Source organism: Canis lupus, chromosome 38 (assembly GCF_003254725.2).
Source record: "Canis lupus dingo isolate Sandy chromosome 38, ASM325472v2, whole genome shotgun sequence".
Lineage (NCBI taxonomy): Eukaryota > Metazoa > Chordata > Mammalia > Carnivora > Canidae > Canis > Canis lupus.
The window spans coordinates 19,035,493-19,049,628 of NC_064280.1; the positions used below are offsets into that span (position 1 = coordinate 19,035,493).

The following is a 14,136-nucleotide window of genomic DNA, read 5'->3' on the forward strand; positions in this document are numbered from 1 at the left end:
CCTCCTGAAACTCTGACAACCATAGGTCTGCAAACAGCCCCGATGTCCCCTGAGGTACAAGTTCACACTGTGGAGAACTAGTGATGGACAATAAGAGGGGATTTACTTTTTCTTACTGAGGAACTCGAAGTGTTTAAAAGCATTGACTCGTTATTCCTCATAGCACTTTTAATGAAGCAGATATATGACAAGTGTGGCCCCAATTTTGCAGTTTTGAAATCAAGGCTCCAGAGACATTAGGTGGCAGTAGGTCAGATTGGACGCTCAAACTCCAAAACTCCAAAAATCATTGTTCCAAACTCCAAACTCCAAAAATCATTGTTACTTTCTACTCAGGACAAAGCACAAGAGACAAAGGCCATCTGGTTCAACAGGAAAGCCCTTTGAGAAGGTGCACATGGCAAAGTTCTAGAGTTCCAATTCCGGCAGGCTGTGTTTTCATTTTCTACTTAGAAATTAAGGGAAGAAAGAACACAGCAGAAAACATCAAAGGGATAAATTCTTTCACTTGGTTTAAAAAGAAAAAAATTCTAAGAGTTCCCATGGATTTACTGTCAGCCAACCTCCCCGGATGTGTTACCTCCTCTCTAACTGTGGGTATTATATACACAAACTTCTCCTAGGAAGCCAGAGTCTAGGAGTTTTAATATGATCATCTTCCCCCAATCCAGAAAACACACCAAACCTTCTATTAGGGGGTGTAACAAATACATACAAGGGCTTGCCACTAACTAAATAGTGCCAGAGAAAGGACTTCCATGGCTGAGCCTGCCGGTGTCCTTGACACACACAGAGCCAGGAAAAGAATTCAAATTGGGGGAGGAAGTCCTTAGGCTCAATAAGCCTGGGATTACTTAGCTAATCACAGAATCTAATAAAATATCAATGCTGACGCCATGCCACGGCAAACATTTGTAATGCATAAGCCAGTTTCTTTCTTCTCGGATGCTAAATGTTCTCCAGAAGATAAGGTGACCTTCCAGAAGGGGCTCCATTTTTTCTGAGATCTCATTCTTGCCTTTATAATCTCATCAAAAATAGAAATGAGAATGTGTCCCTCTAGGTGAGTGCAGACTTATGGATCCAAGGTTATAACTATTGCTTCGAATGGTCCCCATTCTTGCTTTTTGTTTTCTTGGAAACTTAATTTTCTTGCCTTCCTTCTATTCTTCCTGTTTGTTCTCTCCATTCTGCACAACTCTGCTGGTGTCAAATATGAAGCATGCCAAGTATCTCTACATGCTTGCTCTTCCCCCCACGGGTCCTCGCCCAAAGTGATTTTAATGAATTATGCTTAAGGACACAAGAGATCAGCCATGTATCACCGAACAGGAATATTCAGAAGTGACCTAAATAAAGACACTGAGGTATTGCTGGTCCACACAAAAACTTCTAGAGGGAAGAAGATTTACTTGCAAAGTATCCTCTTTGCAGTAGAAATGAGTATGTATATTTAGTAAAGCTTCTGGGGGGTGGGGAACCACAACAACAACCCTGTTCCAATATTAAGGATATAAAAGCTCCCAGGTTCCAGAACTCTAGACTTCAAACTCAGCCCACATATATTTCACTTATTAACCTTTTATTTAAAACTTGTACCTATTTCAATGATCATCTACCCTTCGGAATTATCAAGGAGCTAGTATGCAACTTCATAGGCACCCTATGTGAAAAGTCTGACCACTTTCAAGTTCTTGGTTTATCTGTGCAGTGATCTGGGCTCTGTTAAGGGCAAAGGAAAATACACAAAAGCCCGTGTCTAACTTTTCCTGTTAAAACGTTGATGAATAAAAATCCCGTGCTATTGCACATATACAATAGTATTTTCTTTTGTCTCTACTGTAAGAAAAAAAAAAAACAAAAAACAAAAAAGCACTACAAAGGGGTTCCTCTGCATATTATTTCCAACCACCCAGGCACAACTGGAAGGCTTAGCTCAAATTTTCCATAATAATTTACTCTGTGCTTAGAATAGTCACATAAGTTTAAGCTACCAGAAAAATTCTTTAGAAAACTGTAATCATTGACTGACATTCCAAGAGAGCCAACATAATTCTTAAACACAGAGCGGGGGTTTAAAATGCTTACTTTTCTCTTTTTAAGTGCTTTAGAAAAGAATAAAAAGTTAGGGCTTTAGTAATGAAAGGAGTCCACAGGGCCCTTCTAGGGACTAGTCATAAATCATGCCCAACCATCTGCAATGCAGATATTATCAGGGACAGGAAAAAGTCATTTTGATATCTGTTTTGCATTATGATAACCTTTGCAGGAGTGGTGAGTGTGTTTTTGCTAATGTTGACAGGACTGTACTTCTTTCAGAGACAAGTGCATATGTCTGCCTAGCAGTGTGATTCAACTAGCATTGGCCGAAGTCTGAAATGCTTAATAGTTGACCACATGGGGTAGAAGGAAACTCTTGGGTTAGTGAATCTCTTAGCCTTGATCCTCTGTCAATCATGCCATGATGGGGAGAGAAGGAAATCCACACGCACAAAAGGTAAGGTAAATATGCTCGAAAGGTAAATATGCTCCTTAGAGTTACCCGACCTGGTGTGCTGGGAAAAGTACAACTAGACTGCATTCTACATTGTCTTACCATGTCCATGCCTATAAAGCCCCGGCCACTCTTCATGTAAGATTCCAATTAAACAAAAGAAGGCCAGTGATGGTTCTCCCAGTGGAGAACCTTATAACAATTTAGGGCATCTAGATGCTCACAGAAGACATTAGTGTGTGGAGCCTTACAGGTCTCCAGGAACAGCCCACCATACGGTATAAAGAGAATTTGTTTTAGTGAAAAAACAAGCCTTGGGCTCGAACACACTTCCCAGAAATGTTAGAAATTAGATTTTTCATCACATTATGGTCAAACACATTTGAATTTGTGACCCTTCAAGTTGGAGACAATCTTCTGAGATATACAACCCACTGCCAAAATCAGTGTAGCTGGTTCATAATGGGGGGCAAATATCACATGATCTGAGACCAAAAGTATTTAAAAAGGAAGTAGGTCTGGTTTTCTCTTACAAAAAAAACCAAAAAAGTACCAACATGCCTTCCACAGCATAAACACTAAGGTTATATTTTATGGATCATTGACTACGTTTTTTTTTTTCATGTGTGGAAATTCACAACTGGTGGTATGAGGCAAACCCCAAAATATCTTACGTTAGCCTAAACTCTGAAGTTAGTGATATAATGCACGTTCACTAAAATAAAACCAGGGGCGTAGCACACGACTAATATTTAAACCGGAAAACTGGAATCTGAATACTTTGAATTAATGACTGGCAGTTTTCTTTGTAGTTTATGTAAAGAAACCAACAAATCAAAATAGTAAAGAATAACAACTATAAACAGTGTACAGCAGTAACCCCAGTCTGGCTTTGCAGACCAGAGCATTATAATGAGGAATACTCTTGCTGAGAATGTATGCTAGTAGGTCACCCAAACAGTATGTGATGGGAACAGCAAAGTAGACAAGGATAAAAACTTTATATGAGCCAGACTAAATGCTACAGCTCCCAAGGGATTATGTCCAAGTATTAGATCTAGCTCATTGTCATCTTTGAAAGGAGAATGTGAAGGTCTTCTCATCAAAACCAACCAATTTAGGCCTGTCCAACTTGGACAGACATATTATCGCAAACCTCCAGGCAAGCCCATCTTATAAACAGTAAAACACACTGCTCCTTGGAAATGAAAGGAAAAACCCAAAGTGGCATCAACAACAAAAAGGACAATCAAATACGTAAGTTAACCAACTGGAAACCTAAAGAGTGAAAGAAAACCCCAATGTAAGAAAAGCAAGTATAAAAATGGAGCACGATCCCCCCAAATCAAAGAAAAAACTAACCAGCTGAGTTAGGAGTCGAGGGTGAGTTAGCTTGGCTTCCATGGGCTGACACATTGGTAGCAGTGACAGCCGTTTTGGCAGCATAAATATTGGCTTCCTCTTGAAATTTACCTATGTTCTTCTTGTACCGGATTCGCTTATTTCCAAACCAGTTTGATACCTAGAGCAGTTTAAGAGAAGAGGAGAAAGTTAACATTCCATCCTATGCAAACATCTCAGGGGAAAAGGGGGCATCAAGAGAGGGTTGCAGGCAGGCTGCACCCCACCCCCCAATCCTATTCTGATTTTGAAACATCAATGAAAACATCCGAAGGAAGAGCACCGAGAGGGGCCATTGCATACAAGGAGAGTCTCCTGCTTAACACAGCACCATAGAGCAAAACCACTGCCGCAAAAACTTCCTACGGAGGAGCTGCTCATTTGGACTCGGACAGTTAGTTTAGGGTAAGCATTTTAAACTTGCTTACTCTTAAGAACATGACACCAAAATAAACAGCATTTCAGGGGAAATGTTACATATCAGTGCTAACACTGAGCAATCAAGAGGCACAGACTTTCAAACATCCATACAAATCTGTATCAACATATAGGTGTTCACACTGAAGGATTAATTTTAAATATTCAGAATTTATGTAAGCTAACACGGACTAGATTCTTAACTGCATGTACTATATAGACCTTAGGATCAGTATAATCCAATCCGATAGATTTCACCAAGTTATTTTGTGCAAAGCTTGGTGTTATCTACTCAAGGAAAAGCTGAGCTATACCACAGATTATTCCTTTGAATTCCAGGCTTTAAATGTTAAAGCCAATACGCAAAATAAACCTAATTTACTTTCATTTGTTAATTTATTTCCTTCATGTGGTTCACAGCAGCTGTCCTGGCTTGCTTCTGTGTCCCCGTTCCCTTTTTACCAAGACCTCTGCCAGACACAAGAGGAGATGTAGGTGAAATTCAGGTTTTACCCTTATAGTTCCTGCCTTATGAGGAACGTTTTATACCCCATATTCCAGATGTGATTTCAAACATTTTAAAATACTGTGTGTTTTTTTTTAAATAAAATTACAAAATAACCTATGGATTTGGTGAGGGAAGAGGAAGTTGATAACACATGTACCACATAGTTTATATTTACCCAAACAGTGGTAGATAAAGGAAATTTTTGAAAAACTACGGTTACCTTGTAAATACATTAGCAAAATTTAAAAATCTTATAAGGTAAGCCCTCCTATGCCTGTGTGGCTTATGCTACGGGAGAAATGCCAAGCTTTTGTTATCAAAACCAAACCATACCATTGCAGTATTAGTAAATGAGAGGAAAAAAAATTCAATGAGAAATTGCTTTATTTACTGTAAATGCTGCAGTGCCTACAGAGAGTTATGCTAGGAGAGGAAGGGCACTCTGGGGCCATTTTAGGACCACAGTATATCTAATATCATTCCAAAACTCATGCTTTCCTTGATGTAACTTTCACTACTGATATGAGGGAGAGGAAAAGAGGCAATGAGATTTTTCTAAGGTAACTGATGAGTTGGAAGAAAAGGGAAAAGATGAAGATAGTTTGGGGGGGCTTTTGAGGAAGAAAAGAAATGCCTGAGGTCTAGTTAAATAAGCTACATGAGAAGAGGAGATGGAACGTGTTGTGGGAGTGACTCCCCCCTCAATGAGAAGAACAGAGTGGTGAACAAGGTGCTTAGTCGGTTCAGGCATTTCCTACAGTATCGGATGCCCTGAGCCATGTATGTAATCAGTGCTTTCATTAATGAACTTGCCGTTCACAGCTGTAGAGCATCTACTATGTGCCAGACACTAGAGACACATAGAGGACAGACAAAGACAGGTAATACAGAAAAAATAATCGGTTCTCTTGGGAGAGTTTAATCACATCCCAAACATCTTAAGTTCGAAGAGTCTGGGCAGAGCCATGGCAAAGTCCAGCAGGAAGGAAAATACACGAGCTCGCTGTGCCAGGAGAATCTCATCTGAATATACTCAAATAAAGGTATACTTGCAGCTATAAGCAGAGAAGAGATCTCTCCGAGAAAGTGTGTAGAACAATACTTTTCTAGACTGAGTGTGCACAGAGAGCTTGTTAAAACAGATCCCATCCACCCTCCCTTAATTCTGACTCAGGAGTTGGGCTGAGACCTAAGAATTTACACTTCCAGCCAGCTCCCAGGAGTTGCTGATGCTGCCTTCTGTAGACCACACTCCAAGCAGCATGAGTATAGAGAAGGGCAGTCTAGGGATCAGAGGAGAGGATGGTCTTTGGTGTATCAGCACATTTTTGTTCTGGAACATGGAAGGAATCAACAGTAAGTAGATTTCGAAAGAATCTGTGGCTTAAAGAAAATTGGGTAAGAATTATGGGAGAGGCTTGAAGAGATGAGGACTAAAGAAAAAACAAATGGTATTTCTAGGTTAAGTAGAGACAGTAGATCCTTTAAGAAGACCAAGCAAAAATAGCCCAAGAGGAAGAAGGAAACTCCACAGAGAACAGTATCAAGGAAGCTAAGGGAGGAGAATTTCAAGAGGGAGGGGTAATTTCTTTAAAGATTTATTTATTTGTCTTGAAAGAGAGAGAGTGGACACATGAGTTGGGGAACGGGTAAAGGGAGAGAATTTTTCATGCCGACTCCTTGCTGAGTGCAGAGCCCAACGTGGGGCTCAATCTCAGGATCCTGTGATCATGACTTGAGCCAAAACCAAGAGTCAGATGCTAAATTGACCGAGCCACCCAGGTGCCCCAAGATGGAGGGTGTCAAAAAAAATGACAAAAACAAGAAAGAAAGAAAGAAAGAAAGAAAGAAAGAGCCCCAAAAGGGCTTTTAAAAAAAAGTCTAAAAACAAAAAAATTAAAAATAAATAAATAAATAAATAAAAAAAGTCTAAAATCTGCAGTCCTTAGATTTGAGAACTAAAAGGAGATTTAATAAATCATGTGGTCCAACACACCATGATTGGCAGATGGGGCAATTAAGACCCAAAAAGAGGGAGTTCCCTAAAATCTCACAGTTGACTCTTGACAAAAACATGCTCCAAGACGAATGCTCTTGTTATAGCACCATATCATACTGTCTCCCATTGGGACTTGTTTGGCAACAGCGAGGCAGCTTCATTGTTGTTGGGAGGGAGGAATGTGATGGGAAAGGAAGATGGCATGGCCTTAGGATGGGTGAAGCAAAGGGAAAAGTGATATAAATGTAAATATCCACCTTAATGGACAAATTATGTGCACTTTGAGTTTCCATAATAATGGAGGTGAAAGTTGCCGGAATGGGCCAGGAGTCCAGCTTTGATTGAGATAGAATACGGACTAGCTCCTGGGAGATGTTCCTTCTACCTTCAACAGGGATTTAGAATTCCTAATCCCAGAATTAGATTTCAAAGAGTCTAGTGATTTAATTCTACTTTAGAAGCAGAAGATTCCATGTATCAAATTCACTGATGGTCAGTTAGGGATATGGTCCATGCCTGGAACCATTCCTCACACATGCAGCAGATATCAAAAAGCATCAATTCCCTTTTCTTGTGGACAAGGGATCTAAAGTTGGACAAGAATGGTTAGAAGACCTAGACAAAACCAGGTCACGTGAGTTTGACCACTCATGCTCTGCTTTCCTAGGGTTAAGACTACAACAACCTTCCCCTGGGTCAAAGCACCTAAGGAGGGTCTGAGTTGAAAGGAGCTGGTGTTTCCAAGGCTGCTGCAAATTCCCCAAAGCTTGTCGGGGAGGCCCTGGCAATCTCTTCATTGTGCGTACACTGTGTGGAGTTCTATATTCTGACTGGACCTAATTCAGCTTAGTTAAACACAGGTTGACGGGATCAGCACCCAGCACGGAGTAACAGAAGCCAAGAGTCAACTCAAGGAAGTACAAATGCTCGCTTCATACAAAGCAGCATCTATTCTGGTTGGAAAATGTTAAGTGAAGCTTTCCCACTAGAGTAGCCTTCTTTCCTTCATTCCCCCAACTCCCTTTCTGGAAATGCCAGTAGATTTGGTTCTCCTGCATGTGACAGAAATCAGGGGGACTTTCTCTGGTAGCTTTCAGAACTATGGTTACTGCTGTCAACTAGAGACCAGTGGTGATATATGAAGTTTGGAAGAAATAATAGTTGTAGGTGGATTTTTTGGGTAGACAAATACACTTAAACATACATACTGCCTACTTTTTTTTCTTCATACTAACGTTGAAGACTTCAGGTCCATAAAAATGTGTTATCATGTGTCTTTCCATGTCAACAGGCACCTGTTAGGGTTATTGCTTTTTGGGAAAAGGTGGCACTCAGTGACATTTTGTGCAACCATCCCATTGCAATCATAGTGACACGTTAAAATCCCCACACTTCATCAGTTACAGAGCGAGCACATCAAGAGAAGACATCTGAGTCCCTTTCATTTACAAGTTCCATTCACTGACTACTTCCTAGGTTGGGCAAAAGATGGGCTAAGGAATGGATCGTGCTTGAGAAAACAGTATAAAGAATGCGGAGAGCTTTCCAAGTGCCTGCAAGAACCTTGACCTTCTCCTAGTCTGTTGGTCCCTCTCAAGATTGTCCAGGTACCCAACTGGAAACTCTCCAGTTGAAACATCTCATGTGTTTACCTTGCCGTGTTAGGTTAGGGCTTAAGCAAATGGAGCCTACAGGCCATTACGAAAGCCCAGTAAGGCAATATCTCCGAGCCCCCGCCTTGTGGCTCCCTCAGAGCCACGTGACAGACAGGCTGAGACTTTTCAGGGCTCCTTACCTGGGACACTGTGATGCCACACTTCTTGGCTAACTCCTCTTTGGCTTCCTCACTGGGGTAAGGGTTGCTGAGATGGGAATAGAAATATTCATTCAGGATTTCTGTCGCTTGCTTGTTGAAATTTCGTCTCTTCCGCCTTCGTAAAGAGAAAGGAAAGAACAACAACAACAAAAAAGTTCACAGCGAGTACGTATAAAAAGGGAATGAGAATCTACTTCTGGGAAAAGACAAATTTTTTATTTAAAAGTGGATTCAAGGAAATGTGCACCAAGGGGCTGGATGCCAAAACCATCATTGAAGGTACTTGTTAAGCACTTTGATTGTACGTCACTGGAGCGCTTGGCCAGAAGAACAGTCACAGATGCTCACACGGAGTGGTGAGGAACACAGAGTTGCAAAACCCAACCACCTTGGTTTTGAATCTTGGACCAACTGAACGCCAGCCGGGGGAGTGAGATGCCCGCCCTCCAAGCCTCAGCTTCTTCTTCAACTGAGAGTGAAGACAGTCATGCTGGCCTTGCAGAGTGACTGCAGCTGGAAAATAGCGAGTGTGCTCTGCACAGTGCCCGGGATAGTGGCAAGTGCTAGGTGACGGGGTTTCTTCCAAGGCTCCAGGCATTGGATCTCACCCTTAGCAATCAATTCAAGTTACTCATTTTGCACAACTAGTGAGATAGGTTTGGTTCTTCCCATTTACCAATGAAGAACTGAGTCCATAGGTCATTCGGCCAGCATGTCCTAGAACCAAGATATTAATTCAGGTCTTCCTGACTATAAAACCCAACCTCGCTCTTAGAAACAAATCATCTCCTGGCAATTACACAGACTCTGCTGCCTTAAGTTAAACATAAGTTATTATTTCCCCTGTATTCCATTCAGGTAAATGCACACAGCACTTTTTAAAGGCATCTGGGAAAGAGGGTGTGGAAGGCATGGAAATTAGCCCCCTGGATTGCTTGACCTCCCTTAGAAAGAGAAAAGTGGCACTTCTTAAGCAAGAACAGCTGCTAAATGGTAAAACAAAAGCCCACAGAAATCTTTTTAATACACAGGTTGCTGAAAGGAAGAGAACCACTTTTTGAATAAAAGCATTTTTCTGTCTTAAAAAAAAAAAAAGTGCTAATTGAACTAATTTAAAGTGAGAATCACTTTATTGCCGCCTCGCAGCTAAGGCCTGTAGGCAGCTGGGGGAGCTGTTTGGGGACACCAGGCTCACAGCAGAGGCTGGCTGGCCCTCCTCGAGGCGGTGGGGACTCCATCTTTAAATTAGCTCTATTAGCACTTTGCCTTTCTTGCTTTTATCAAAAGCTTTTTCCTTATGGAAGGGATTTCCAGAACATCCTTGGTTATGCCAGGACATAGGATTTCCCGATTTAGCCCACCAGAAAGCACTGATCGCCTCGCTAGACAAGAAATTCAGCTAATATTGTATTTTCAGGGTCCCACTTGGATTAATTAACACAATAAAGTGCCTGATTTTACCGGATGAACACCATCTGTCCATAGGTATTAACCACATCTGTCCAGACTATGCCAAGCCCAAGTCACTTTCCCAAATCATGCTGAGTTTCTGGGTCACCCAGCATCAGAAATTGGGCAGAATGGATTTTTTTTAAAAAGCCCATCTCAAAAAATAGGCATTTATTATAAGTCCTTGCCTGATGGGAATTTGAGGAAGATAGCCAAGTGGCGAGCACGGGCTCCAGGCCAGGCTTTAGATAACCCTTGGCTTCTTCTCTGCCTAGAGAAAACAGTTGTCTTAGGCCTGGGGAACTGGACCCTGAGGGCTCCCCTAATTGGGAGAACCTCGGTTCATTCATTCAGCTGTCTGCATTAGCATCACACTGTATTTTTTGGGAGTCTTCCAACTGAGCTCAAAGGAAGCCTCTCTGGAATGAGCTGGTGGGGCGGGGCTGGTGCAGACAGCTGTTCCCGAATCTCTTCCCATAGTCATGTGCAACCTTCCCTAGGTGGTCTCATCTACTCTGATGGGCTCCCTTATCACTTCTCTTAGAGCCGTCTCCACGGAGGGCCTTGGAAATCCCAAGATCAGGACTTCTCGGAACTTCAGGAAACCTAGTGAAAATGATGTACTTCTGCCGATAAGGTTATTTGAGTTAGACATCTGGTTTTGGCTTGAAGTGTTAGCCGCTGGGTGAGTTAACATTTGTGACTTTGAGTTCAACAAAAGCCTCGGGAGTTGGGTATCTAGGTTTTTATTGTAAGAGGCTGATCATCAAATAGTACTGGATGTACTATTGCCTAAATGCCTAAAATGTGGCATTTTAGGAAGGAAACCTTTTGCATCAGAGTGACTCAAGAGTGGGAAGTGCAGCGCCACAGACACACATTGCTAAATACCAAATGTGACTCTCCTAAGAGTCACTGTCCATCTACTACTGCACTCCTCCAGCTTCAAACACACTCTGTGTCTCCAAAACTAGCATCGGATTTCACCCAGACCAGCTCCATTGTCTTCCTTACCACACCCTCATAGACGCAGTTCACTGTATCTAATTTGTTCATTCATTCATTCATTCATTCATTCATTCAAATATTTGAGTACCTAGCAGGTGCCAGAACCTGGAAGCGATTCTCAACCCCTCCTGCTGTCTTACCTTCATCAGATGATGGGCCCCAAAGCAAGTCCTGCCAGTTCTATTTTTAAAATCCAACTCTTTTATTCTAGCCTATTGCTGCTCTATTTTTGAAATGGGTTCAGATAAGCCACTATCTATCATGTGACGGTCTCGCCAGTGCTGCGCAGTGGCGCTTTCAACAGTGAGGGAAATGTTCTAGATCTGTGTTGCCCAGTACAGTGGCCATGAGCCTGCTCTTGACCACTGAGCAACTCAAATGTGGCTAGTGAAACTGAGCAGTTAATTCTGAAATCTTACTTATTTCCATGTTAATTCGGTTTGAATTAATTTAAATTTAAAATCAAATAGCCACTTACTAGATGGTGTAACTCTAGACCGACGCTTTCCAGAAATACAAGGAAGGTGTGAATTCACAGCCCTGCTGCACACTGTCAAGAGCATGAAAGGTCTTTAAGGCCTCTTTAGTTTATTCTGTGATGAACCAATGTTTATCTTAAAATAAAATGATCTTGCTCTGCATATTTGAGTAAAATGGGGAAGGTACTTCATATTTATTTTGTGTTCACCCAGTTTGAAGAGCACAGGCTTTAACTGGGGTTCTTACTGCATCTCTTCTCCCATTCAGCTCATCTTCAAGAGAAGCACTACAATAACTCTCCCCAACCATGGATCTGATCATGTCACTAATCATAGTAATAGTTATAGTAATAATAATAAAATATAAATACGACAAAATAATATATAACATAGTGATAGTTAATATATTAAATAATTCTTTTATGAATTATTGTGTGAATACCATATTCCAGACACTATACAAAGTCTTTTTTTCTTCAAATTATCTTAATTACTCCTGCGTATAGGATTAGGCCCATTTTACAGACAAGAGTCCTAGAGAGGACAGGTCACTTAGCCTGAGTTACAAAGGTTGCCAGAATTGGAATCCAAGCAGTGCAGTTTGAGAACTTATGCTACAAATTACTGTATCCTTTCCTTAAACAGCTCTAACGGTTTCTGCCGCTTTTCTCAGGACAAATTTGAAATCTTCACGGGCACAGTTAGGGGTGTTCAATGGATCTGTCCCATCCCTAGTGCCTCATTTCCTCCAGCCCTAAACATGCTCTGCATAATTTCATCTAGCCACATCATATGCTTCTCCATTCCCCAAAGACACTTGTGACTTTTATGCTCCTATGCTTCTTCACACCAACCTGTGTATTTCTCTCCCACGGCATTTGCCACAGGTTTCCATATGTCTCCCCAGCTACACAGCAAATTCCTCAAGGGTTGAAGCCACATGGCATTCCTCTTTGAAACCCCAGTGCTGACACATAGTAAGCATTCCGGGTAAGTATCGCCCATTGAAGTTGGGTTACGTTGTTTCACCGTGTCCATGGGAGTCCTTCTGCTTGGCAAACACCATGCTGACTCTGAGATCCCAAACCCTCTACCCTCTCCCGCAGAGCTGGTAGATGTACTTCATGGAACACGCAATTTTACGTTCACTCGTAAGAATCGTCTGCTTGTTCCACACAGTTATGAACACCTTGAAGGTAAGACCCCCCATTGATATGTGTTTTTTTCCTTTTATTTTTTCCAGTGGCTACTACAGCATTTGGCAGAAAGCAAACTCAAGGAGATACCTCAATCTAAATATAGGTGAGAGGACCCAGACCTTCCTGGATGTCCCGCCCTCTCGTTGTCTTCTACTTTACTACTTCATTTTACATAATCCCTCTGTCAGGGTGAAATGCAGAGGTGTTCTTCCAGCTGTTTATCCTCTTATTGTTGTCTCCAGCAAAATGTGATTGCAATAACAGAAGTTAAAATTATTGCTCGAAAATCATTAAGAGTTTTGTAAGTTCTCTCTCTCTCAACTGAGAAAACGGTGTTGATGGTCCTGACAATAACCTTACAAGTTTGATAGCACAAAGTTTGGTACATAGCATGAGATAATAAATGTAGAATGAATGCATGGATGGATGGATAGATTTATTTCTGGCACAATGAAGTCAACGTAAGGAAAAGAAAAAAGAAATGACCTGAATGGACAAACCTGGACCAAGTGCTCAGCTGAGGAGTTGGGAAGGCAAAATTATAAGGCCCAGACTCCAGCCTGGCATCCCCTCCCTCCCACCAAGTGTGGGTGGAGCTGTGACCAGGAATGGATATCCATCCTGTGTCCTTGTGTCTCAGGAGATTAGGTTAAAACCTTAAAATGGTGAGATTCTCTTGCTGGCTTCCAGGAAGAAAGCAAGCAGCCAAGATGTATGCTGGCCAGGGAGAGAGTGGCTCCAGGGAGCTGGGGACCTCAGTCCCACAACCACAAGGAACTGAATTCTGCCCACAGTGGGAATGGGTGTGAAATAGGACCCTGAGCCTCAAATGAGATCACGGCCTCTCCTGACACTCAGATTACAGCTTTGTGAGACGAAGGGCAGAGGATCCAGTTCATCTGTTCCCAGACTCCTAAACCACAGAAAACTGTTCCATAGTATCTTTGTGTTGTTTTAATCTGCTTTGTGGTCATCGGTTAGGTGGCACCAGAAAACTGAGATGAGGAGTATTTCGCAACAAAGTCAGATCATTCGATTCCACATACCTGTGACAATACCAAGCCTAATCGTGCCACTAAGTATTTTACTTGTCTTCCCAAGTCTTTCACTGATGCAGCCCAGCCCGTCAGATGCATGTGAATATTAGCACTGACTCTGTCTTTCTCACTGAGATTTGCTTAGCAAGAGCTTCAATTATAGCACTGGAAGCAATGATAGGAACTACCCCAATTACAAGGTCTGGGTAAATATTTCTTTCTGAGCTGAGAAAACCATTTGCTCAGCCGTGGGCTGCCCTTTGGAGTTATACTCTTTCACCGATACCAGATAGACCCTCAAAATAAATGCTGCTAACGATGATAATAGC

The 14,136-nt window shown here is 41.8% G+C and overlaps 1 protein-coding gene across 8 annotated transcripts in view; it reads right to left on the reverse strand.

The window, feature by feature from the left end:
• Positions 1 to 14,136, reverse strand: part of PBX1 (PBX homeobox 1) — a 325,781-nt gene that overhangs the window by 69,497 nt on the left and 242,148 nt on the right. For all 8 annotated transcript variants that reach the window (XM_025420906.3, XM_025420902.3, XM_025420900.3 and 5 more), the window contains 2 exons: positions 8,615 to 8,750; positions 3,857 to 4,016 (listed from right to left, as the gene is read on the reverse strand). In XM_025420906.3, coding sequence (XP_025276691.1) covers positions 3,857 to 4,016; positions 8,615 to 8,750 — 296 coding nt within the window. The remainder of the gene's footprint in view (positions 1 to 3,856; positions 4,017 to 8,614; positions 8,751 to 14,136) is intronic.